The 26301-nt window shown below is 38.5% G+C and overlaps 1 protein-coding gene across 2 annotated transcripts in view; it reads left to right on the forward strand.

The window, feature by feature from the left end:
- Window positions 1-20576, forward strand: part of LOC125459232 (low-density lipoprotein receptor-related protein 5-like) — a 183003-nt gene extending 162427 nt beyond the window's left edge. For both annotated transcript variants that reach the window (XM_048545384.2, XM_059652032.1), the window contains 5 exons: window positions 1721-1831; window positions 3405-3641; window positions 4920-5059; window positions 11845-11942; window positions 14720-20576. In XM_048545384.2, the coding sequence (XP_048401341.1) occupies window positions 1721-1831; window positions 3405-3641; window positions 4920-5059; window positions 11845-11942; window positions 14720-14990 (857 nt within the window). In that variant the 3' untranslated portion in view covers window positions 14991-20576. The remainder of the gene's footprint in view (window positions 1-1720; window positions 1832-3404; window positions 3642-4919; window positions 5060-11844; window positions 11943-14719) is intronic.
- The last annotated feature ends 5725 nt before the right edge of the window (window positions 20577-26301 follow it).

The raw sequence follows: 26301 nt of genomic DNA on the forward strand, positions 1-26301 counted from the left end.
CCAAGTGGAATATGAGTTGCTGTTCCTGCAACCTTCGGGGGCATCATTATGGCACTGCAGGAGGCCCATGATGGACATGTCATCTAAAGAATGGTCCTCGTTTCTACTTTTCTGCCTTTTATGTGTGACCTTTGATTCCCTTACTAATTAAAAATCTCTGTACTACAGCCTTCAATGAACTTAACCAGCCTTGACTGCATTCTTCAATAAAAAACATCCACAGATTTGCTACTCTCTGAGAGAAGAAACTCCTTCTCATGTCTTCAATGCTTATCTGAAATTATAACTTCTGCTTTTAGACTTGCACAAAGGGAAACAACCTCTCCACATCTATTCCGACAAGCCGTCTATGAATCCTGTATATCGCAATAACTTTATATTGTAGTAAGGTCATTCTTCTAAACTCCAGTGAGTACAGGCCCAATCTCTGCACTCTCTCCTCATAAGAAAATCCCTTTACACCTGGGATTGACCTAGTGAACCTTCTCTGAACCAGCTTCAATGTCATTTTATCTTCCCTGAGGTCAAGGGGCCCAAGCTACTCACAGTATTCTAGGTGTGATCTAACTAATGCCTTGTAACGTTTTAGCAATACTTCACTATTTTTGAACTCTATTCCCTTTGAAATAAAGGCTAACATTCTATTTGTTTTCATTGTTGAATTTAGGTTTTTGTGTTTATACACAATGCCCAAAACAAAACATCCCACTTGATTGTCAACATGTCCACAAATATTCACTCACTCCACAATCAACACTCAGTAACAGCAATGTTTACCATCGACAAGATGCACTACAGAAATTCACGGACACTTCATAGACAATGCCTACCAAACCTACAATCAATACCATCTAGAAGAATGAGAGCAGCAGATTCATAACTTAGCCACCACTTGGTTCCCCTCCAAGCCACACAGCATTCTGGCTTGGAAATATATCACTGATCTTCAGCGTCACTGGGTCAAAATCTTGGAACTTCCTCCCAAACGGCATTGTAGGTCGACCCACACAAAATGGCCTCCAGCGGAGCAAGAAGGCAGCCTGTCACCATCTTCTTAAGGGATGGACAATAAATGCTGGCCCGGTGAGGAATGCCCACATCCCATAAATGAATTAAATAAAACACAAATTCCTCTATGCTGCAGTTTTCGGTCATTAGGAGAAAGCCACTGCAAAGAAGGATACTTTTAGGATAATTGCTCTATCTTGTATTGTACAAATGAAGAAAGATTACAAGGCTGTACTTTTATTTTCCAGCTCCATGTAGACTTCCCATTTTTCATGTCCACAGTTGTCGCTGAGATGTTCACATGATGACAGAGCAAATTCCAATTTTCTCCCTCATGAAAAATGTCAAAAACTGGAGGTTAAGTGTTGGGTGACATACATTATTAAATTTCCCCAACAGTGACATCAAAGACAATAAAGATGCTGGTAATACTGTTCTAGTGAAGTTATTCAGTTTTGGACTCATAGCTGACATTTTCTGAGTATCTGTCAAATGAGTATTCAAATCCAAAAGGTCAGATTTCTGAAAAAGTGCAATATAGATGTAAAATTTCTCAAATAGCAGGATTTTGTTTTGTAAACACATCATTCTCCATTTGAACTACAGAGAATGTCAAACTGGCCAGTTTTACGTCTTGTTTTCAGGATTTCAAAATGTTTAACCTATTCATAAAAACCAGTTTGGTAAATAACTCACTTTATCTTAATTGTAGCGATTTGCCATTCTAACCAGTTCCGCTGCAGTAATGGTCAGTGCATTTTGAAGAAACAGCATTGCAACTCATTTCCTGATTGCCATGATGGCTCAGATGAACATCTTTGTGGTTAGTATCTGCTCATCCACCAGTGTGGATTTTGAACTTTTGTAGCTCTCGGGATACACTGAGAAAGACATGTTCTGGTTCTTGAAGCAGAACATGTAAAGAATTCTTTTTGAAGATGATCCAGCGTTTGTAAAAAAAATTTCCTTATATTATACTGTTGTGATCATTTAATGTGATGAATAGAAAGCTCCAATTTTTTGACAGTCTGTTTCTCCTTTGTACACAACATGTTTAGGTACTGTTGGTTAGGGGCTTCAGGACCCCGCAACAGCCTTATGATGATGTCAAAGGGCTGCACAGTCTATAACTAGTACTGTGTGCGCAGAGTTGGATCAATCTACGTCACACGCTCACGTGAGAGAAAGCCTTGAGACAATATGGACATGAACAGACAAAGAATATAGATTGATCCTTGTCTAACAATTATAAGATCAGAGCTGGGTACTTCCATGGCTACCATGTATAGTTGTATTTAATATTAATGTAAATAAGTAGTGTTCGTATGAACTGTCTTCAGGCAGTTCTTGTCTTAGTCTCCTTCTCAAATAGCCTATTTTAGAATCCATCAAACCATACAATAAAAGTTAGACAAAATGTAGATGTTACTGTACATTTCCATTCCCCACACCAGCACTCATTGTGGTTTGATTGGAATGCCACTAAATTAATGCAGCTTCAACTTTTATATTAAGTGGTATCACTTAAGGCTCATGTCAGGTTATTGTATCTACGTAAATAAATGCACTGAGTGTCACACTTCCCCATTGGTAGCCTGCACATAAGTATGTAGTTTTGAAGAGGTAATATTGTTTATTTTAATAATGCAGGTATATAATCTTAAAAAGTAACAACAAACTTACATTTAAATAAAGCCTTGGAATAGCTCATCCTCAGAACCTCCCAGTAATATCCCAACCCCTTTGACGTGCATTTACTGTTCTTAATTTAGCAAACAAATTGTTCACAGCAAGTTTCCGCAACCAATAAATGAGATGAATGAAGTTAATCTGTCACTGGTTAAGGAATCACATTGGCCATAGCACTGTTTCTGTTTTGAATGATGTCAGAGGTAGTATCCATCCACCAAAACTAGACAGGCTAGATCTTAATATAACATCTCATTGCCAAAAATGCAGTGCTTTCTCAGCACTGCAGGCAAGTGTGAATTTAGTTTATGTGCTAAATTCATTAATTGTTTGAGAATTGACAGTGCTACCAACTATGCTAAATGGGCACTTACCATTTTAAAATTGACTTTTCGTTTTTCTCAGTGTTATAGGGTATAGTGTAATATAGCATGGAAACAGGCCCTTCAGCCCAAACTGGTCCATGCTGACCATGGTGCCCAGTCAGCTAATTCTAATTGCCTGCATTTGGTCCATATCCATGTACCTGTCAAAATGTTTTTTTACTGTTCACAGTGCTACACACCAGTTATTACGCATGGAGACCTTCAATTGATTTTCTGATTACATTTAAATTAGGATTGCATTTGTTATGTAACTACAAAAGTTAGTGATTAATTTTATTTTTAAGTAAATCCTTAAAAAGTAATCTGCTTTCTTCCCATTAGAATTAACTGAAGCTTCAGTGAATGATTTCCAGTCTCACAGCAGTGCAATTGGACCTGTCATTGGTATAATCCTCTCACTCTTTGTAATGGGTGGAATGTACTTTGTCTGTCAGCGAGTTGTATGTCGTCGTTACAAGGGACCTAATGGACCTTTTCCTCATGAATATATCAGTGGAACCCCACATGTTCCCCTTAATTTTATTGCACCCAGCAGTTCCCAACATGGCACTTTCACTGGTAAGGAGACCTACAGATTATCCCACATATTAATGATTGATTACAGTGTTGATTTTGGGATGATTGTGAATGAGGTACAATATTTGTGTTTCTAAACAATATACCATATTCGTGTGAAATTATTGTAGATTAAGAATATAGCTTGGGTATGAACATGAAAAAGGACTAAAACAATAGTAGCTGGATGGAATACAGCAGAAGAAACTGAAGTGAGAATTGAAGAGGGCAGTGTCACAAAGTAGATAAGGTTGTCTATTTAGGATAAATACTAACAAGGGATATCGGTTGTAATGCAATAGTTAGAAGAAGGATGTAGAGAGCCAAAAATTATTTGTGAAATTGGAGATGTGTTAACAACAAGGGAAAATCAAGTTTGTAACAAGGAAAAGCTCAAACATATTACATTCTATCCACTTACCTGTTATGCTTCAAATAAATGGGCAAAAGCAATATTGACAGAAAGAAACAGAAGCCTTTGAAATATGAATGATAAGAAATATGCTAAGAAAGATGAATGAAGAGACTCTTGAAATTGTAAGAACAAAACAACGCTAAAAGTGACGTGCAGGTGAGTAAATGTTGATATTTTAGTTATTTGACCAGAGATGAAACGTTACACAGATCTCATCTTGAGGACCAAGTAGAGGGCAGCAGAAAGGGAACTCAATCTCAGAGTAACAAAAACAAAGATGCTGGAAAAGCTCAGCAGATCTGGCAGCATCTGTGAACGAAAAAACAGAGTTAACATTTCGGACCTGGTGACCTTTCCCCAGAGGAAGGGTCTGTTCTGAGGAAGGGTCACCGGACCAGAAACATTAACTGTTTTTTTTCTCCACAGGTGCTGCCAGACCTGCTGAGCTTTTCCAGCAACTTTGTTTTTGTTCCTGACTTACAGCATCCACAGCTCTTTTGGTTTTTATTCTACCTAGATATAGTTGGATTATACATGTGGTGGTTACAGATGAGCTACAATGAATGTATGACAATAGCACAAGACAGGCAAACAGAGCATACAGTAAGAGTAGATCTCTTGACATGGGTAATTATACACTGCAGCAGTTATAATTACTATAACATTGACTTAAAATGTATAAACAATTAGATTTTAAATTGCCAAAATAATGAATAATACCAACAATTTTCAATGGATACATTTTCTAAGTGTGAGTTAATGCAGTATGATGAGCTTACAATGCATATTTAATGTTTTGAAAATCTGGTTGCACTTTGAGTATCGTGTGTAGGTATTATAACTTTCTTTTGTTTTATCCTGTATAGGCATGTCATGTGGCAAGTCAATGATCAGCTCCATGAGTCTAATGGGAGGAAGCAACGGGGCCCCACTGTATGATAGAAATCATGTGACTGGGGCCTCCTCCAGCAGTTCTTCAAGTACAAAAGGAACTTTCTACCCACAGGTGCACTCTCATCTTGTGTTCAATATCCACATCAATTAGAGGAATGCTCCTCCTCAAACCTACAGAATTCAGTTCATACTTTCAAATAGAGTGAGCTATTAAACAAAGATTCCTTGTAGATTGAAATGAAGTTCGTTTCATTTTTTGGAAAAATCAGTGTGATTGAGATCATTTAATGTGGAGCTGTGTCTGGAGTTCCTTCTTTGTCAGTGTATAATGTAAGTCAGTGAGGAGGAAAGAATGCATCTGCAGAGGTGTATTGATGGATTAAGTGAATTTGGCATGCAGAGTACATTGTGAGAAAAACATGAAGTTATTCACTTTGATAGGAAGAATAGAAAATGTGAAGTACTATTTAAATGGAGAGAGACTTCACTGTGCTTGCATATGAATCACAAACAGTTAACATGCAGGTAAGCAAGTAAATAGGAGGGCAAAATGGAATGAAACATTGGACTTTACATGGGAAAATGCAGTGTAAAATTAAAATTTTTTAATGCATTTCTAAAGAGGATTAATGAAACCACTGTGGGGTACTATGTGTAGTTTCAGTCTTTCTTCAATCTTACTGGAAGCAGTTCAGAAAAGTTTAACTGGTCTAATTTTCTTAAAGAGTTGCCCGATGTAATAGGTTAAGCAGGTTGGACCTATACCCACTGGAGTCTCGAAGATTGAAAAATGATTTTATTGAGAATACATAAAATTCTGAGGAGCCTTCACAGGATCGGTGCTAAGAGAATTCGTTCCATTTTGAAACCTAGAATTAACGGGCACAGTTTTGAAATGAACGATCTTCCAATTAAGAAAAAGATGAGTAGGAATTGGTGTGCAAGTGCACAAGTCCCTAATGGTAGCAGTACAAGTAGGTAAGGTTGTAACGAAGGCATATGGAATGCTCTTCTTCATTGGTGGAAGTATTGAATACAGAAGTAGAGGTATAATGACGAAACTGTATGAGACACTGGTGAGGCCACAGCTAGTGTATTGTGTACAGTTCTGGTCATCAGATTATAAGAAGGATGTAATTGCTCTGGAGACAGTGCAATGAAGATTTATTAGAATGGTGCAAGGGCTGGAGAATTGTAGCTACAAGAAGAGATTGGAGAGCTTGGGGTTGTTTTCCTTGAAACAGAGAAGGCTGAGAGGGTGACATGATTGAGGTACACAAAATTGTGAGGAGTAGAATTATAGTAGACAGAGGAACCTGTTTCCCTTGGCAGAGAGTTCAAAGACCAGGGACCATTGATTCAAGCTAAATGGCAGAAGCATTAGAGGGGATGGGAGGAACATCATTTTTACAGTATGGAAACAGGCCATTTGGCCCATCAAGTCCACACCAACCCTCTAAAGAGCACCTTACCCAGACCCATCACCCGTCCTAGAGACTATTGGCAATTTAACATCGCAAATCTACCTAACCTGCACATCTTTGGACTGTGGGAGGAACTGGAGTACACCCAGACAGACACAGGGAAAATGTGCAAACTCCACATAGTGTCTACTAAGGCTAAAATCAAACCCAGGTCCCTGGTGTTGTAAGGCAACATTACCTCTGAGCCACTGTGCTGCCCTAATATTACTGACTGGAATTTGTTGCCTGAGTTGGTGGTGAAGGCAGAGACCCTAAGCTCTTTCAAAATGTACCTGGATATGCGCCTTAAGCGCTACAAGCTGCAGAACTATGGGCCATGTGCAGGAAGATGGAATTAGGAATTGGGCAGCAATGATAAGATGAGCCAAATAGCCTCCTTCTATGCTATAACATTGCTATGGTTCGATAGAATTGCTTCTTTGAGGGTCATGAAATTTCAGAATTCTTTTCCCAAAAAGTATAGGACATTGGGTCATTGACTGTTTTCAAAGCTGAATTGAACTTATTTTTAGTCTCCAAAGGGGTTTAGTTGAGGGGTATGAGGAGCATAAAGGAAAATGGAGTTAAGCCATCATCTAATTGAATAGCAGAGCAGGCTTCATGGGCTAAATAGCCTGTATCTTATAACATTATGGGATAATATCTTAAAGCTTTTAAATATCATGCCAAGGCAAAAAGGTAGTTGACCTTGTTGAATTGTCTGCTCCAACCACATTCATTCACTTTTTGCTTCTGTTCTATTCTTTCTTGTCTTTCTCTCTGTCCCCATTACCTCTCAACTTCACCATCAGTTTAGTCACTATGCTTGTATCTCCATTCTTGAGGCATTTTGAGTCTGTCTCTTCTTATCGACACCCGTGCCAAACCAGTCAACAAATTTGCAGTATAACTAAGTCTGGGGCTGGATTAACGCAGCAGGCCAAGCAGCATCTCAGGAGCACAAAAGCTGACGCTTCGGGCCTAGACCCTTCATCAGAAAAGGGGGATGGGAAGAGGATTCTGAAATAAATAGGGAGAGAGGGGGAGGCGGACTGAAGATGGATAGTTGCAGTGGGAGAGAGAGATCCCCTGAGGTTGGTCCAGAGGGAGGAGGGTAACTTCTTCAGGTTAGGCATCCTGGAAGACGCTTCGCAGTGAGGTTAAAATTGTGATCAGAGATAATGGGAACTGCAGATGCTGGAGAACCCAAGATAACAAAGTGTGGGACAAATTTGCAGTGTTGTTTTTAAATAAATCTTATTTTTCAAGTTCCTGCACATAGAATAGAGAAACTCTGACTACTCACGCGTAAACCATTTTCACAAGAAAATATATTTATGATCGCCACCACAATTTTATATTACAGGTTTGTGTAGTTTCTAACTGTCTTCCTGATTATTACTATTCCTCTAATGTGATGCAAGTTCCACTACATGTTTTGTATTGTCTTAGAGTCATGGAGTCTTACAGCATGGAAACAGATTCTTTGGCCCAACCAGTCCATTCTGACCATGTTCCCAAACTAAACTAATCTCACCTGCCTGTGCTGGGCCCAGATCTCTTTAAATTTTTCTTATTCATGAACTTAGCCAAATATCTTTCAAATCTTGTAACTGTACCTGCATCCACCGCTTTCTCTGGCAGTTCATTCCACACACAAACTATTCTCTGTGGAAAAATAAAACTTGTCCTTCATGTCCTTTTTAAATCTTTCTCCTCTCACCTGTTAGATCTTTTCTGAACCCTTTCCAGTTTAATAATATCCCTCACTTAATAGAAACTGCACATAGTACTCCAGAAGAGGCCTCACCAACATCCGTACAACCTCAACATGATGTCCCAACTTCTACGCTCCAATAAAGACACATGTGCTAAATGTCTTCTCAATCATCCTCTTGATGTGTGATGCAAGCTCCAAAGACTTATGTATCTGAACCCTAGGTCTCTCTGCTCTACACAACCCAGGACATTACCATTCATTGTATAACTCCTGTCCTTGTTTGTATTACCAAAATGCAATACTTCATGTTAATCCAAATTACATTCCATCTGCCACTCCTCAGCCCACTGACCCAATTGATCAAGATCCCTTTGTAATCTTTGTAACCTTCTTCAGTGTCCACTATACCACAAATTTTGGCATCATCTGCAAACTTATTATCCAGAGGGAGTTGTATGTTTGAATGCCTGAGAGCTATAGTGTCTTTACCTTTTAGCAAAAATGTTGTATTCCAAGCCGTGGAAGTGGAAAAATTTGCATTAACTATCTACCCATGCTGTCTTTTTGTTGAAGTGCCTTCACATCTCAGGTGTGCAGAGGGGTGTAAGATTAGTCTAAGATTTCTCACCTTCTAAAAGTTCGTCTCTTTCTGCATGTTAGAAACCTATTTGGCTCTGTACATTATCTGCTAATGATATATTTACGCTGGCACACTCAGTTTTCAAGATGGAAGGATTTGAAAATACTTGTAAATTCGAGATGTTGATAAGCCAGGGGTTGATGTAGATTAGCAAGCACAGGGCTGATGAGTTGGTACAAGTTGGAATACAGGCAGTTGAGGTTTGGATGAGTTTTTAGTATGTGGAAGACAGAGAACTACAAAATCCAGAGGCAGTTTGCAGATGACTGAATGATTGGCTGGGAGATTAATAGGATGGAAGAAAGTCTTGGGTTACAGGAAGATATAGACAGTTGGGCAGATCAGTAGTAAATAGCATTTAACCCTGAAATGTATGAGACAGTGTGCTTCAAAAGAAGTAACAAGACAATAGAATACTCAATGAATGGCAGGATGCTAAGAAGCTCAGAGAAACAGGGAGATCTTGGGGTGCTTGTCCGCAGATTCCTGAAGGTAGCAAGACAGGTTGATATGACAGTTAAGCGCACATGTAGGACACTTGCCGTTTATCAGCCATGGCATAGATTATAAGGGCAAGAGGTTATATTGAAGCTATACAAAACTTCGGTCGTCCACAATTGGAAACGGTATGAAGTTCTGGTCACCGCAGTACTGGAAGCATGTGATTGCACTGGAGGTGTGCAGAGGAAATTCACAAGGATGTTGCCTGGGATGAAGCGTTTTTAGCTATGAGGAGAGACTGGACAAGCTCAGATCGTTTGCTTTGGAACAGAGAAGGATGAGAGGGGACCTGATTGAAGTTACAAGATTGAGGGGCAAAGGGTAATTAAGAAGCAACTGTTCCCCTTAGTTGAAGGTTCAGTAATGATGGGGACAAATTAAAGTGAGAGTCAGGAGATTTAGAGGGAGTTTGAAGAAAGAATTATCATCCTGCGGGTGATGGGAACTTGGAATGCACTGCCTGGGAGTGTAGGAGTAGAGGCAGGAAACCTCACAACTTTTAAAATGTATGCAAATGAGCACTTCAGTAGTCATAATATTCGAGGCTGTGAGTCAAATGCTGCAACGAGGAATGTGTGTAGATAGGTCAGTGCAGACTCTGTGGGCTGAAAGGCTTCTTCAGTGCTGTATAACTCTACAACTCTGTAACAAAGGCATAGATGAGGCTTTCAACAGCACATGAGCTGAGGTGTGGGCAGAGTTTACGACTTTGTTGAGGTGGTGATGACTATATGGCCTTCAATAGTAGGTATGTTGCAGGTTTTTTCTGTACCCTCCCCTTTATTGTCTTCTGAAACATGCTTTTGAAAATCTGACTGTGTTACTCTGGAGCAGTGTATCACCAGACAGACAAGGCACAGGGTCAAGTCTCTGATGAAGGGTCTATGCCCGAAACGTCAGCTTTTGTGCTCCTGAGATGCTGCTTGGCCTGCTGTGTTCATCCAGCTTCACACTTTGTTATCTTGGATTCTCCAGCATCTGCAGTTCCCATTATCTGATCACAGGGTCAAGTAAAGATCTTCTGCATTGGAAAAGAACATCTGAAGAGGAGATATCTTAGTTTAGTTCCACTCCTCCTAGTGGCCAAATTCAGTATGCCATTGGCAGATGACTTGGCGAAGCTCACTTACTGAAGAGTCAGCTCAGAGGCAGCAGAGAACAGGTTTAAAAATAAAGTAAGTTTAAGTTAGATTGGAACTACTAAACAACTGGAGTAAATTCAAGCTGAACTTTATACTTTGGAATTTACAGGAATATTTCAACACCAAAGTATTACAAGTGATGCTTGATTGAATCAAGAAATTTTGCAATGTATTAACAGACTTAGATGATCCTCGAAATAATTTTATTTGTTTCATTATTTGGTCTTAAAGAGTAACAACAAAAAAAAATAACATTTACATGGCAACTGCAGTTTCGAAAATGGCACTGAGAAAGAAGCACAAGGGGAGGAAATTCAGGGGCCAAGCCGTACAATAAAAGATTAAGAGAAACAACAAAACCTTGTCAAAGGTTAGATTAAATGAGGAATCTAAAGGAATAGAAAAATCTAGAAATGTAGGTATGTTTACAGAGAGAACTCCAAAGATTAGGATCTATGTGGCTATTGGGCCACTAAAGAATTGTGGTGATTGGAACTGAAGTGCAGTGTGAATGGAGACAACATGTTGTAGAAGAGGCCTGATTCCATGAATTGGAAAATTTGGGTTAGAAGTGAAAACGATTACAGTGGCACAGAGGTGTACATTGGGCTGATGGTAGATGGACATTGAGCACCCACTTTGCTCACTATTGGAACCATTGAGAAACTAAACTGTGTGGCATTTAGAAGAATGAGCGGGGGTCTTAGATAAACATATAAAATTATGAAGGGAATAGATAAGATAGAAGCTGGAAGGTTGTTTCCACTAGAACTGGCGGGGGGGGGGCATAGCCTCAAAATAGGAGGGGTAGGTTCACGACTGAGTTGAGGAGGAACTTCTTCACCCAAGGGGTTGTTAATCTGTGGAATTCCCTGCCCACTGAAGCAGTTGATACTACTTCGTTGAATGTTTTTAAGCTGAAGATAGATTTGTAAACAGTAAAGGAATCAAGGGTTATGGTGAGTGGGTGGTTAAGTGGAACTCTGTCCACAAAAAGATCAGCCATGATCTTATTGAATGGTGGAGCAGGCTTGAAGAGCCAGATGACCTACTCCTGCTCCGATTTCCTGTGTTCTTATGTTCTTGGTAATTGAGCTCCTTACAGAAGGTTTACAGTTTGGAAATGTAACATGTCAAAACAATTTTCAAAGGTAATCAATGAGAAATACATTACAGAATCAGATAACATGAGATATTTTCTTCATTTTTGTCAATGAGAATATCACTCATTACATGTTGGGAACTTCCATTTGAAGTTTGGGAAGGAAAATGTATGTTTGAAAGGTTCATTTTGATTATGCTTTATTTTGTTGATTCTTAACCAGTAGTCTAGTGTAAAAATTACAAGACAAATGCATTAAATGTTTAAAAATATTTAATTGTTTACAAACAGTTTTTAAAACTTTCTGATCAGTTTTGATTTTTTAATAGATTTTGAACCCACCTCCATCCCCAGCGACTGATCGTTCTCTCTATAATACTGAAGTGTGCTACTCATCCAACAGTCCTTCCACTACCAGGTCTTACAGGTGCGTATAAGGCACATGATTCCTACTTTCTAATATCTATTCATTATTAATGGTTACAAGCACACTTACAGGATATGGATGCAGGCAAGTAGTGTAAGGACTGAGATGCTGAAGTTCTTAACGCTGAACATAGCATACAACCTAGTGTTGTATAACTTGGTGTTGTACAAAGATAGAATTCCCCTTGTCCTCACGTATCATCGCATTAACCTCCGGATTCGATGAATCATTTTCCGCCACTTCTGCCACCTGCAATCTGACCCCACTACTAAGGATATATTTCCCTTCCCACCCTTATCTGCCTTTCAGAGGGACCACTGTCTCCGTGACTCCCTCGTCCACTCCACACTCCCTACTAGCCCCACTACCCCCGGCACTTGCCCTGCAACCGCAGGAGGTGCTACACCTGCCCCTACACCTCCCCCCTCACCTCCATCCCAAGCCCCAAAAAACCTTCCATATCAAACAGATGTTTACCTGCACATCCGCAAATGTGGTCTATTGTATCCACTGTTCCTGATGTGGCTGCCTCTACATTGGTGAGACCAGCGGAGACTTGGAGATGCTTTGTGGAGCCCCTATGCTCAGACTGCGATAAACAACAGCACCTCCCAGTCGTGAACCACTTCAACTCCTCCTCCCACTCCCTGATTGACATGTCCATCCTGGGCCTCCTTCAGTGTCACAACCTCCCCTCATCCCCACCTCATGGACCTGTCCATCTTCTCTCCCACCTATCCGCTCCTCCCGCCTCACTGAACAATCCTCACCCCATGTCCTACCAACATTCACCTTTACTTGCTTCATCCCTGCCTCCTTGACCTGTCCATTTTCTCTCCCACCTATCCGCTCCACTATCCACTTGCTATCACCGACCCCCCACCCCATTTATTTCAGAGCCCCCTTCCCCTCCCCCATTTCTGAAGAAGGGTCCCCGCCCAAAACGTCAGCTTTCCTGCTGCTCTGATGCTGCCTTGCCTGCTGTGTTCCTCCACAGTGTGTTACCTCAGACTCCAGCCTCAGCAGTTCTTACTATCTCCAAGTGAGTTACAACATAGTGTGTTAGCTGAAGGCAATAAAAAGGTCACATTTTCAATTTGTGATGAGCACTTCATTCAGTCATTTTTATTTTACTTCTACATTTGCAAAGCCCATTGTCCATTACTTCCAAGTGTCTATAAACAAATAGATGTTCCACGGTCAGTTCCTTTGACCACCAAATGGCCAATGATTTTTCGTCCTCCCTGTTCTGTGAATACAGAAAGTCCAGTCTGAACTTGAAGCTATTTGACAAGAAAGATTTTTATGTTTGAAAAAAATGTGACCTCACAGCGTTATATTCTTTGTGGTGACAATTACTGAGGGGGAAAAAAAATCAACGTTTTATGAGATTATTTGTCTATTTGTTTCAGTAACATATCTTAGGAAATTTCACAAGGATAAACCATGACAAATTTCATTATCAGTGTAGCCACAGTATAGATATTGAGGCCATTACCAAGTTCAGTGGCTTGAATAATGTTGCATATTTTGATACAAACAATCAAGTTGCTGTCACAGATAATTGTAGGACTTGGCACAACACCCTTGTATTTTAGTATTGGAAATCTAGTAGATTGATTTTATAACAGCCATATCCTAAACTGGTTTGTCAAAAATAATCTATATTTATAATATTTAAAACCTTTAATACCATAAAACATCCAAAAATGCCTCACAGGAGGGTGATAAGACAAAGAATGATATCGAGCCACATCAGGAGATTTCAGGTCAGATGACCTAAAATCTTTGTCAAAAAGGCAGATTTTAATGAGTATCTTAAATGAGTAAAGCAAGGTAAAAAGGTAGAGAGCTGCAGGGAGGGTATTCTAGAACTTGGTACCTAGGCAACTGAACACTTATTAACCAAATTAAAATTGCACGTATACAAAAGGCCAAAATTGGAGAAGCACAGATACCACAGAGAGCTGTGAGGGTGGAGGAGATTACAGAGAAAAGGAGGGGTGTAGTCATTGGAGGGCTTAGAAAATAAGGACAATTTTAAAATCAAGACATTGCTTAGAAACCAATAAATATCAGTGAGCAGAGAGCCAATTTGGGAACTGGAATGTGTAAGTAAATACATAGGGCAGCAACAAAATCAAGAAAGGAAGGTTTGAGGTCACGATTTTCTCAGTTTACATTTGGATTCTTCTGGATATGCCCTAACAAGAAGATTACAATGCGAAAAGAGTACCTGCTTCCTTGCAAGAAGAAAATGAAAGTCAGGAAGCTTTAACAAATAAGGCTCCCAGCATCTGTCTAATGGTATTGGTGAGGTCTGGCTGCAGCTTGAGATTTTGAGCAAAAAAATCAGTTCTTGTGAGGCAGCAGTAGGAAGAGGAAACAAATGCATTCAGTTGAACCTCATTGGTAGAGTTTGTCAAATTTTAATTTAGACAACAAGCTGCTAAATATAAACTGTTGTCTTATGAAATTAACTGCAATTTGTGTAATATTGCTAGCCTGTGCTGTAGCTGATGACTATTATATTAACTCAATCTGTCGTTATGCAAGGTACAGTAATAGCTGTTAGTCTGCTGTCACATCTGTCATTTCCTATATTGGTAGCTGGAAATAAACCCCTTTTTCTAATAATGAGCAATCCAAGTGAATTTGATTTACAAATCTAGATGTTATAAGGCAAAAATTAAAGTCTACATGTTGACTTTGACTATAGTTTTTGACTATTGAAATGAATTGGAGAAAAACTCAACAGTTATTTTTCAATTTTACAGACATTACATTATGCAGAGTGTGGCACCACCTACAACTCCATGCAGTACTGATGTATGTGATAGTGATTATACCACAAGCCGGTGGAAGAGTCCCAAATACTACGTGGATCTGAATTCAGATTCAGATCCTTACCCACCACCCCCAACCCCTCGAAGTCCATACATGTCAGCAGAGGAGAACTGTGAAAGTTGTCCGCCATCACCTTCCACAGAACGAAGCTACTTTCATCTCTGTCCTCCCCCACCATCTCCCTGTACAGATTCCTCATGATTCTAACAAAACAAACTTTTTTTTATAATTCTGTACATAGCTTTAAATACAAACAGAGAGAAAGTATATTTTATGAATTAAAAGTACCGGACGGATGGGATTATCCAAAAGACAGTGTACAGAGAATGTGAGCAGGTCGATAGGGACAATGGAATTTTGTACAGATGGAACGAAAAATATTTATAACCTTTTTTTCTTACGTAAATACACCACTTGCATCTTTGTGCCATATGCTCATTTTACAGTACAAATTGGGAAGTAAAAGTATAAAAAGTTCGCAAATGCAGGCACAGACACAATTAGGCCAAATAGCCTACCTCTGTGCTGTATAATTTTATTTAGGTGAAACCATTTTAGAAATGAAATGTATGAATTCTATATTCATAGATATAAATGGACAATCGCTTATTTTGTACTTTTTCGACCTTAACAAAATTATACTTGTTGCTCTATGGAGCTTAAATATTTCATGAATGATATTTTTGATCAGGATGTTCTGTTCTGAATAGACATATTATTGAATTATGAGCTCAGTGCACAACCCTAAGTGTCAATTACATGAACTTCAAAATAAACCACTAGCCGGAATTGTTTTGTACGCTTAATGTCATTGAGGGTTTTCATACTACCCTTTTCATGTCAAGGACCTGTGTTTGGATTTGGCCCAGATTAATTGCATTAACGTCTATATATTCACTGATCTAAGGATACTGCTTAAATTCACTTAATGTTGTATTGCAGCAGCCCCCTAAGATTCCAGGTTCAAGGCAGAATAGTGATTCACAACCCCACTGTAGATGCATACTGCTACTCAGTGGATTCTTGGTGTGGATAAAAATAGTATCACCCTGGTACCTTCTGAGAGTGCACTTCTGAAATTTGGATAAAATTATATTGAGCAAAACAGAAGGATTTCACTTTATACCTGACCTAGGGGTACTTTACAATGCCTCTAATTGTCATGATTTAAAAGAAAATGAATGTTCCATTTTAACACAAACACTCCTCACTTTGTCGAACACAAGATTCTCCAACAAACGATTACAGGACAAAGTTCGAGTTGATTGTTGTGTGATTTGTATTTTAACATTAAATTATTTATCATGGATTATGAACCAGTTTTCTTAATGTTTGGTTTTTGTTACCTTGGCTTGTATGTACAGAAAGTTGTAGCTATCACTACTGAAACATTTTGAAGAGTGCCCATTGTAAACCATTCAAAGAACTTGCACATTAATAATAAATGTCTAAGATTTTGTTGGATTACCAAGCTGCCTCGTTTATCATTAGCATGATTGTGCATGCTTGTACCACTAATTTGCTGCGGCAGCATAAACTTAAGATGAGGGACTGCTGACCAACTGCCTTTTGATATCTTTGTGGTTTGCTTTTAATTCCAAAAAAGAGCCTTTTATGGAAAGTTGTCATAATACAAATTTACTTTCTAAACAGTTACAAAGCTTTCCATTCTTAAAACTTACCTCTTAGCACTATAGAAGTTAAAAGTATATTTTATCTAATTTCATTGTGTTATTTATAAAATGCTATTATTCACAGATTATATGTATGATTTTCAGCAGCACTCTGTATACAGTGAAATGACAGTTTCTAATACAATGACTCACTTCAGCTATAAAAAAAACCAGACATTCAACAGAACTTTATATTCAATTTTTTCTTCTATTGTCTGTTATAAATAATGTGGTCATTAGTTCGGTGAAGTCCCATAAAATGTGTAGAGCCCAGTTTGCTGCATTTGTATTGAGTGTTTGATTCTTGTCTATAATTGAATGTTCAATCATTAAAGTAAGGACATTTTATGTTTTCACATTTCAAATTGTGCTTGGCTGTTTGAGCGAAATGCTGATGACCTACCTGTATCCAAAATATTGTTTGCTAAAGTAAAGACACAAACTTCAGATTGTTCTCCTTTCCAGTTTTAACCTTTTCTGCTTGTGTTGTGCATAACTTATTTTAAAATTATACTTTGGAGAATAAAACCTTGTGTAATTACCTGATTTTCCTCAGTAAGTAGAAATGCTGTTGGTTCAGTACATCTTTGTTTTTTGTGGATTTTAGTGCACAAACTTTTCAAATCTATCACAAATGCAAGTATCTATAAATATCTTAAGGATGAGATGGAATTAGTACTTTTTTTAAGTGTAGGAAAGACTTCATACTTAATTGCTGCATTCCTTGATTTTGTTTTATATTTATCTCAAGTCTTATAACAAATTTCAAATATTTAATTCCTACCTTTTTGTTATCAATTGAAGCACAGTAGTTAATAGAATTAAAGCCAAATATAACTGGATTTGAGAGATGTACAGTGTTTAAAAGGGATTGGTGTTAATTTTGGAATTATTACAATCTGACATTATGTTGAAACATTAGTGTCAGCAATTTGGGAAGGGAAGGAAAAAGCTATATTTATTGTGGAAAAATATCGATCCCCCTTGATTACCCATAAAGCATCTTGTGGTTATGTAGAGAAAGCCTATCTCACCGTTGCTGGTCTGGAGAAGTTTAAATTGTTAGCTGCACAATTTGAAGGGTTCAGATGGTGCCTTACTTAGAATTATTGTAAATTATTGTTTGTTTCACAAATGCGCTATGTACCATTAATGGTTTTTATTTATATTGTGCAGTTTATTGAATATTTTGTTTGTTGGTACATTATAAAATCTGAAATGAAAAGTTGGAAGTGCTCAGTCAGTCAGGCATCAGTTGTGGAGAGAAATGGAGCTAATGTTCAGGCTCAATGACCCTTCAGGGCATCACCCTGAAATATGCTGCCTGACCTCCTGACAGTATCAATCATTTTCAGTTTTTTTTAATTAACAGTTTAAACCACCAAGTAATTTCAGCGTTTAGGCGAATAAAGTTATTTCTGACTCTGCATTGGGCAATGTTTTCTAAAAGAATTCAAGTATTCTTTCTTCCCACTGTGAGTTTTGACTGTTTTTCTCCTCTTTAAATTTGACTGTTTACCATTTCAAGCCCCCAGTACATCAGATGAATTGCAAACAAGTGACAACATTAACAAAGGAATTGTTCCATGAAAACCAAAAGAACTGCAGATGTTGTAAATCAGAAACAAAAACAGAAGTTGCTGGAAATGCTCAGCAGAACTGGCAGCATCTGTGAAGAGAAATAAGAGTTAATTTTCAGGTCTGGTGACCCTTCCTAGGCTGCCGGACCTACTGAGCTTTTCCAGCAACTTCTGTTTTTGTAATTGCTGCATGAACCTCAGTAATGTTGCTTTTCCTTCAGCCACTAGGTGGTGCAAAAAAGTGCAGCAAAACTTAACCAGTCGCCTGATTTCCCAAACCCTAAATTTTGACAAAACTAAAATCAGAGGACTTATTTTGTAAGGAACCATGAACAAAGATTAGCATCCTAATTATGCATGACACGATTTATTGATGCACAATATGCACAGATAGACAGTATTACCATCGGAGGAAAGGTAACTTAGATGGACCAGAGATTCTCCATGTGAAACTTTTTAATATGTTAACATCTTATCAACCTAAACCATTAAACTTGATTATATGACCGTCTAGAAAAATGCCAGTGACTGTCAAATTCCCTTTGATTTAAAGTAATCATTTGCAAAACTATTTATAATGAATTAGGTGTTTCTGCATTATTTCTCAAAAGTGCTAGTATGTGGAGATGAAGTTATTTTTTGAAAAGCTGATCATAATTTTGGGTTCTATAAATGGATAGAGTCAAAGATGTAGGGATCAATTTATACAAAATATCTCTTACATCAAATAGAATATAGAGATCTGAGAATTCAGATATATAAATCACTAAAAAATTCAAAACACAAGTTCATAAAAATATAGCATTTCAAGACAAATAGAATACCGAAGTAGGAGCGTAATATTAAACTTATACAGAACTTTGATTAGATCACAGAGTTCTGTGGGCACCTCTGATCTCTGGACTACCAAAAGGATACAGAAAATACAAGAGAAATTTACAGAGATGTTTCGATAATTGTAGGGATGCGGCAATCAGCACAGACAGAGCAGGTAAGGGCTTTTTCCCTGACAAAGAGATCTGATTTGACCTCTTCAAAGTTATGAAGGAATTTAATAGGATGAATCCACATACAAGCCAAGGAAAGGGCCAATAAGTATCAAATAGCCACTTACAAGTAAAATCAAAAATTAGGAGGAATTTCTTATCACAGAGTGGTGAGAATGTGAGACTTGAATGACATGGCTGGTTAAATTTAGCATCAACACATTTTAAGGGAAGACTTGATATGTACATGAGGGAGACAGGAATGTAGGGAGAGTGAGAAGAGCTAATTAGAATGGAAGGTAGCTCCATTTGGAAAACAAGCATCAACCTCGACCCATTGAACCAAATTACTCCTTTCAGTTTCAAAGAGTCATTAAAACCGATGTGAAGTTGCATGCAGTTTTGGGTTTCCTACTACAAGAAATGCATTGAAATTATGGTTTCACGAAGATAATGCCAAGTATGGAAAGGTTTCCATTGTTAGCAGTGGAAGTTGAGGAGATATAACCTAGGTTATCAAAATTCTGGTGTTTTAAGTGAATTGACAAAAACTATTTCTTGCACTTGGGATGTCAGTGAAAAGGGATGATGAAATAATGAAGAAAGAGCTGGGGAAAATTATAAATTTTGAAAGCAGGGAGAGATGTAAGGTTTTGAGGAGGAGCAGTAAGATAAGTTTGGATTGCTGTGGCAAAGACAACGGACTCCTTTGTAAAACTATTTCTGATTTGTAGAAGGTAGTATTGAATAGCAATTCGATCATTTCCCTACTTGGAAATGTAATATTAATGTAACGTAAATTTTTTTCCTAAAGTATTCCCCCTGCCACCCCACCACCAGCACCCACCAACATTTACTAATCATAAACATTTTTTTTGTTTTATTTTGGTAATGGCCTGAAGGATTAGATCTAGCATAAACATGATGATCCATTAAAATTGAGCTGATTTCAATTGTGAAATCAGATTTACTCAATTTTGAATTACAGTTTTGGTTGTAAGTGGAAAAGGCAAGCTTCTGTGCCCACCTCACCTTTACCCCCAAAACACGTTAATGTTGTGTTGCCTGTCAGATAGTAATGTTATCGTCATCATTCAACTTAGTGTTATGAGCAAGTCTCTCAATGGGGCTCACCAATCGGACTGAAATTTGCAAACAAGTTGCTTTTAATAGTTACCACAAAACAAATGGTTGCAGCAAGAAACAAAGAGGCTTAGTAACTGGCTTGAAATCTTTAGCAGCTAGACTGCATGGAATTTATGCAGTAAGAAACTAGTTCAACACAAAGATGATGGCCAGACTATTATAATAAGTGACTCTTCCAGCCTTCTAACTTTTTTCTGGCAGCAGAAATGGATTGCCTTTACTTTGTTAGTCACCAGCTTTTGTTTTGTTAAATGGTGTTTGTCACTAATGTTTAAATTCATGGCCAGCATTTGGTATGTTCTCGCTCTCAGCTCCTGGTGCTTCATGTCAAAACCTTTTGATTGTATTTCTTTGTATAAAAATTTGCAAAGACAATAGCAAATCAATAAATTTGTAATAAAGATGTTGTTGATTTTTATAATAAAATGCTTTATTTTAAAACCTGTTTTTTTATGGTCCATTACAATTCATTTTATGTTTGGAATGCATTACCCAAAGACAGAACTTTCAAGAGGAGCGACTGAGAAAGTGTGCAGAATACAACAGTCTGATCAAATGTTTTGATTCACCTCAACACATTTTTTTCCTAAAATGGGAAATAAAGCTCTTTATTTGTACATAAATGTTACCATCAATAGTGAGATGGTTTATTTGTAGTCAGACAGCAGTCATTCACCCGCTTTGTTGCATACTGAGAGGTCAGCAATATAATCTACTTCACATAACTGTGTGGTAAAGGCGTCATTTACTTCAATAAATTCTTTCCTTCAGACAAACAAATGCAGAATAATGAACCTTCGTGTATTTTAACCCTGTAATTTTGCTGGTTCATTGATGATGGGGTATTTGTTGCCATGTGTGAATCTTTGATTTGGTTTGATTTTCATTAACATTCATCAAGATGTAGGAGGAGATTAAGCAGGGAAAATAGTTCCATAAATTTTGACTTGCACTTTAAAATCAATACCTTTAACTGATGGTAATTTATTATTACAATACCAAATTGAGACATGAATTGGGAGATTTGAAGAAAGGTACAGGGTTAATAACGTAAAATCAGAGGAAGCTGTTAGACATGATACACTTCTCAAAATAAGAAAGTTGTAATTTAAAAATTAAAAAAGGACTGGCAAAGCATTTGAAGCCAAGTATGGCCAAGATTAATCTGCCAATACTACAGCGAGAAAGCAGTAAAAGACTTGAAATTTCACTTTCATGCTTTGACAACCTCAAGGAACAATAGAGCACAGGAACAGGCCATTCGGCCCTCCAAACCTGTGCCAACATGTTTTGCCCTTACATACTAAAACTGTCTTCACTTACAGGATCCATATCCTTCTATCCCCTTCCCATTCATGTATCCGTCCAGGCATCTTGAATGCTGCTATTGTGTCTGCTTCCACCACTTCCTCTGGCAACATGTTCCAGGCTCTCACGGCCCTTTGTGTGAAAAACTTGCCTCACGCATTTCCTTTGATCATCCCCCTCTCACCTAAAATGTGAATCTCCTAGTAATTGACCCCTCCACCCTGGGGAAAAAAGCCTCATACTTTCCACTCTCTCTATCACAATCTTATAAACTTATATCAGATCCCCCATCAACTTCTAATGTTCCAGTGAAAGCAAACCCAGTCTATCCAACCTTTCTTCCTAACTAAAGTCCCCCATACCAGGCAACATCCTGTTAAACCTTTTCTGTATCCTCTCCAAAGCATCCACATCCTTCTGGTAGTGTGGTGACCAGAACTGTATGCAATATTCCAAGTGTGGCCTAACTAGTGTGCTATAAAACTGCAGCATAACTTGTCTATCCTGATATTCAATGCCCCTTCCAATGAAGGCAAGCATGCCATAAGCCTTTTTGTAAACTACCTTATTTACCTGCACTGCCACCTTCAGTAATCCGTAAACCTGCACACCCAGATCCCTCTGCATATCAATATTCCTAAGGATTCCGCCACTCACTGTATAATTTCCACCTGTACTTGACCTTCCAAAATGCATCACCTCATAACCATCCAGATTAAACTCCATCTGCTATTTTTCTGTCCATATCTCCAAATGATCTATATCCTGCTGTATCCTCTGTCAGCCTTCCTCATAGTCTGCAACTCCACAAATCTTGGTATCCTCCACAAACTTATTAATTAGACCACCTGTGTTTTCCTCCAAATCATCTACATAGATCACAAACAGCAGAGGTCTCAGCATTGATCCCTGTGGAACATTACTAGTCAACAGCCTCCATTCCAAAAAACATCCTTCCATTGCTACCCTCTGTCTCGTATGACTGAGTCAGTTCTGTATCCGTTTTGCCAGCTCACCCCTGATACCATGCAACTTCACCTTTTACACCAGTCTGCCATGAGGGACTTTGTCAAAGACTTTATCGACGTCCATGAAGACAATATAAACCACTTTTCCCTCATCAATCATCGTCGTCACTTCCTCAACAAATGCGATCAGGTTAATGAGACACAACCTCCCCCACATAAAACCACTAATTAGTTCATTTGCTTCTAAATGCCTAGAGATCTTGTCCCTGAGAACCTCTTCAAATAACTTCCCTAACACTGACGTGAGGCTCACAGGCCTGTGATTTCCAGGATTATCCCTTTTACCCTTCTTAAACAATGGGACAACATTAACTATTCTTCAGTCCTCTGGGACCTCACCTATGACCAAAGAGGATACAAACATGCCTGTCAATGCTCAGCAATTTGTCACCTCAAGATGTCGCAAAATGTTTCCATTAACAGAGACTTTTAAAAGTGTAATTGTTGTTGTAATCTAGTAAATATTGAATTGATTTTCACCCAGCAAGGTCCCATAAACAATATTATGATAATTACCAGATAATCTATTTCAATAATATTGATTCAGTTACTAAATTCAGTCCCTTAATCCTGTCTGCCATTCAATAAAATCGTGGCTGATCTGTTTGTTTTTCATTCACATTCCCATTTACCACCAAACTCTTTTGATTTCCTGGCTTAATAAGAATCTATATTCCTCCATGCTACCTTTAAATTTTACATTTTTATCTAAAAATATTTAATGTGCCACCTCAAATGCTTCCTGAAGCAATGAGCTTAAAAGTCACATAATCCTCTGACAGAAAAAAAGATTTTCCTTATCTCTGTTCTAAAAGGGTGATCTCTAATTTTAAAGTGCTCCCCAGATCAAGACTGACCCAAAGGCAGAAGTATCTTTTCCACACCCACCTCATCAAGACCATTCTGGAGCTTTACAAACTTCAATCAAGTCACCTTCCACTTTTCTAAATTCCAGTAGTATCAACTCAGCCTGTCCAACCAATCCTCATAAGACAACCCTTTCATTCTAGAAATCTGCATCACCACTGCTCTTATGTCCTTAAAAACAGGAGACCAAAGCTGCAAACAGTATTTGAGATGTGTTCTCTATAAATGAACCATAATGTCGTTTTATGTTAATTTCTCCCATAATAAAGAATAACCTCCCATTAGCATTCTTGACTATTTGCTGTATCTGTTACTTGTGCAGAATACCCAAATGCCTCTGATCCTCAGAATTCCACATTTGTTCTCACTTTAAGTGATATTTGCATTTCATTATTCCTGCCAAAATGAACAAAGTTCATTTCCCACATGATAGTCCATCTCCAGATTTCTGTCAACTCACTCAACCTATCTATAGCTCAACATATTACTACTTCAAAGAACTCCAAAAAATTGGTTAAATACGATTTCCCTTTGTCAAAGCCATGTGCACAGTTGTAATTTCTTTAATGATCAATTCTAACAGTTTCATTCCAACAAACACCAAGTGAACAGGTCTGTAGTGTCTTGTTAACTATCTCCCTTTTTGAACAGCAGGATTATATTTGGTTCTAAGAAACAATCTCAAAGCATTCTATAAATGTTTCATCCACACGGCTACTATCAAACTGATTTTTTCAGTTTATGTGTAGATTGAAGACACCCACAATAATTGCTATCTCTATATCACAAGCACCAAACATGTCTACTTCTATATTTGGTCTTACATTGTGGTTACTGTTAGCTGGCACGTCAGCCATTCTCATTCGTAGCTTCCTTCCCCCACTATTCCTCAACTCCACCCAAACCGATTCCACTTCCTCATCTCCTGAATAAAGGACAGTTTTAACTATTGCATGCATGCCATACTTGACCAAATGCTACAATTTCAGCAAACCATAAGAAATGGGCACAGGAATAGGCCATTTGGCCCTTCAAGCCTGCTCAACCATTCAACAGGATCATGATTGATCTGACACTCTTTGCACCCACTCATGGCCTTTTCCTACAACCTTTGATTCCCCTAATTATCAAGAATCTATCTCAGTTCACCGTTCCACCTTTACCTTTCCTACTCTTCTTCAATGTCATATACTTTCCAACATACTGAATCCAAACCTCCACATCCTGAAGCCCTGACTCTGTAATGGCTATTAGATCATATTTATTTACTTCAATGTGCGCAATCAATTTATTTTGAATGGTATGTACAGGGCTTCTAGTTTTGTCTCTTGTTATCATTCTAACATCCAATTTTGACTTCTGATGCATTTCTAGGTTTTTTTCCTTCTCTGTCCATTCCTGACATCCTCTGACACTGATTGTTATTTTCCTGCCTTAGTTGCCTCTGCTCTTTAATATACCGTATCTTTCCACATTTGATCCCTTATCCCCAGTATTCAGTCTGAAACCCTGCACAACTCGAGTTATGTGGTTTGCAAAAACACTAACCACTGCACAGTTCCACTGTAAACTGTCCCAATGATACAGGCCCCACTTTCTTCAGTACACCTATCAGCACCCCATGAACCAGAACCCACTTCTCCCACACCAGTCTTTGAGTGATGCATTCACCTCTCTAATGTATTCTACGTCAGTTTGCATGTGACTCAGGTATTAATCCACAGAATATGACCTTTCAAGTTCTGGCAAATTGAATCCCAAATTTGGCTTACTGGCAGGAAGCAGAAAGTAGTGGTATTTTTGTGAGTGGAAGCCCGTGTTCAATGCCATAATATATTATTCTGTCCTAGTCCCTTGCTGCTTGCTGTACAGATTAATGATCTAGACATGAATGTAGGCGGTATGATTGGTACGGTCGCAGATGAAAATCAATGGTGCAGTAAATAGCTAGAAGGAAAGTCTTAGACTACAAGACTGTGTAGATGGCCTGGACAGGGGCAAATGGCATTTAATCCTGAAAAGTGTGAGATGATGTATGTTGGGAGGTCTAACAAGGCAAGGGAGTTTACATTGAATGGTAGGACCCTAGAAAGTACAAAGGATCAGAAGTACCATTGTGTGCATGTCCATAGATCCACAAAAGCAAGGAGGTTATAATGGTGAGACATAGTAGGAACTGCAGATGCTGGAGAATCTGAGATAACAAGGTGTAGAGCTGGATGAACTCTGCAGGCCAAGCAGCATCAGAGGAGCAGGAAAGCTGACGTTTCAGTAAGGGTCTCGACCCAAAATGTCAGCTTTCCTGCTCCTTTGATGCTGCTTGGTCTGCTGAGTTCATCCAGCTCTACATCTTGTTTTCTGAGGTTATGATGGTGCCATATAAGATGTTAATTAGGCCACAGCTGGATGACTGTGTGCAGGTCCATCTCTATGCTACAATGAGAATGAAATTGTACTAGAGTGTGTGCAGAGGAGGTTTGTCAGGTTGTTACCCGTGATGCAACCAATTCAGTTATGAAAGGAGACAAAGAGGCTGGATTTGCTTCCCCTTGAGCAGAGAAAGTGGAGGGGTCCCTTACTGAGACGAACAAAGTTACGCGTAGCATAGATAAGGAGAAAATTTTTCCCTTAGTAGCATGGTCAATAACTAGCGAGCACAGTTTTACGGAGCAGAGGGGATTTGATGAAGAACCTTTTGACCCAGATAGTAGTGGATACCTGGAAACGGTGACAGATATTTCATATGTATTAAGGTGATTGTTTAAAACTCCATATCACACGAGGCTATGAGCCAAGTGATGAACAATGCTATCAGAATTGATAGATCCTTGATGGCTGGTAATATCATGACACATTAAGGGGGCCTTTTTCTATGCTGTAAAAGCTCCATGACTCTTAAGCCATTGTAGGTATTCTCAACAATG

Source organism: Stegostoma tigrinum, chromosome 17, assembly GCF_030684315.1.
Source record: "Stegostoma tigrinum isolate sSteTig4 chromosome 17, sSteTig4.hap1, whole genome shotgun sequence".
Taxonomy (NCBI): domain Eukaryota; kingdom Metazoa; phylum Chordata; class Chondrichthyes; order Orectolobiformes; family Stegostomatidae; genus Stegostoma; species Stegostoma tigrinum.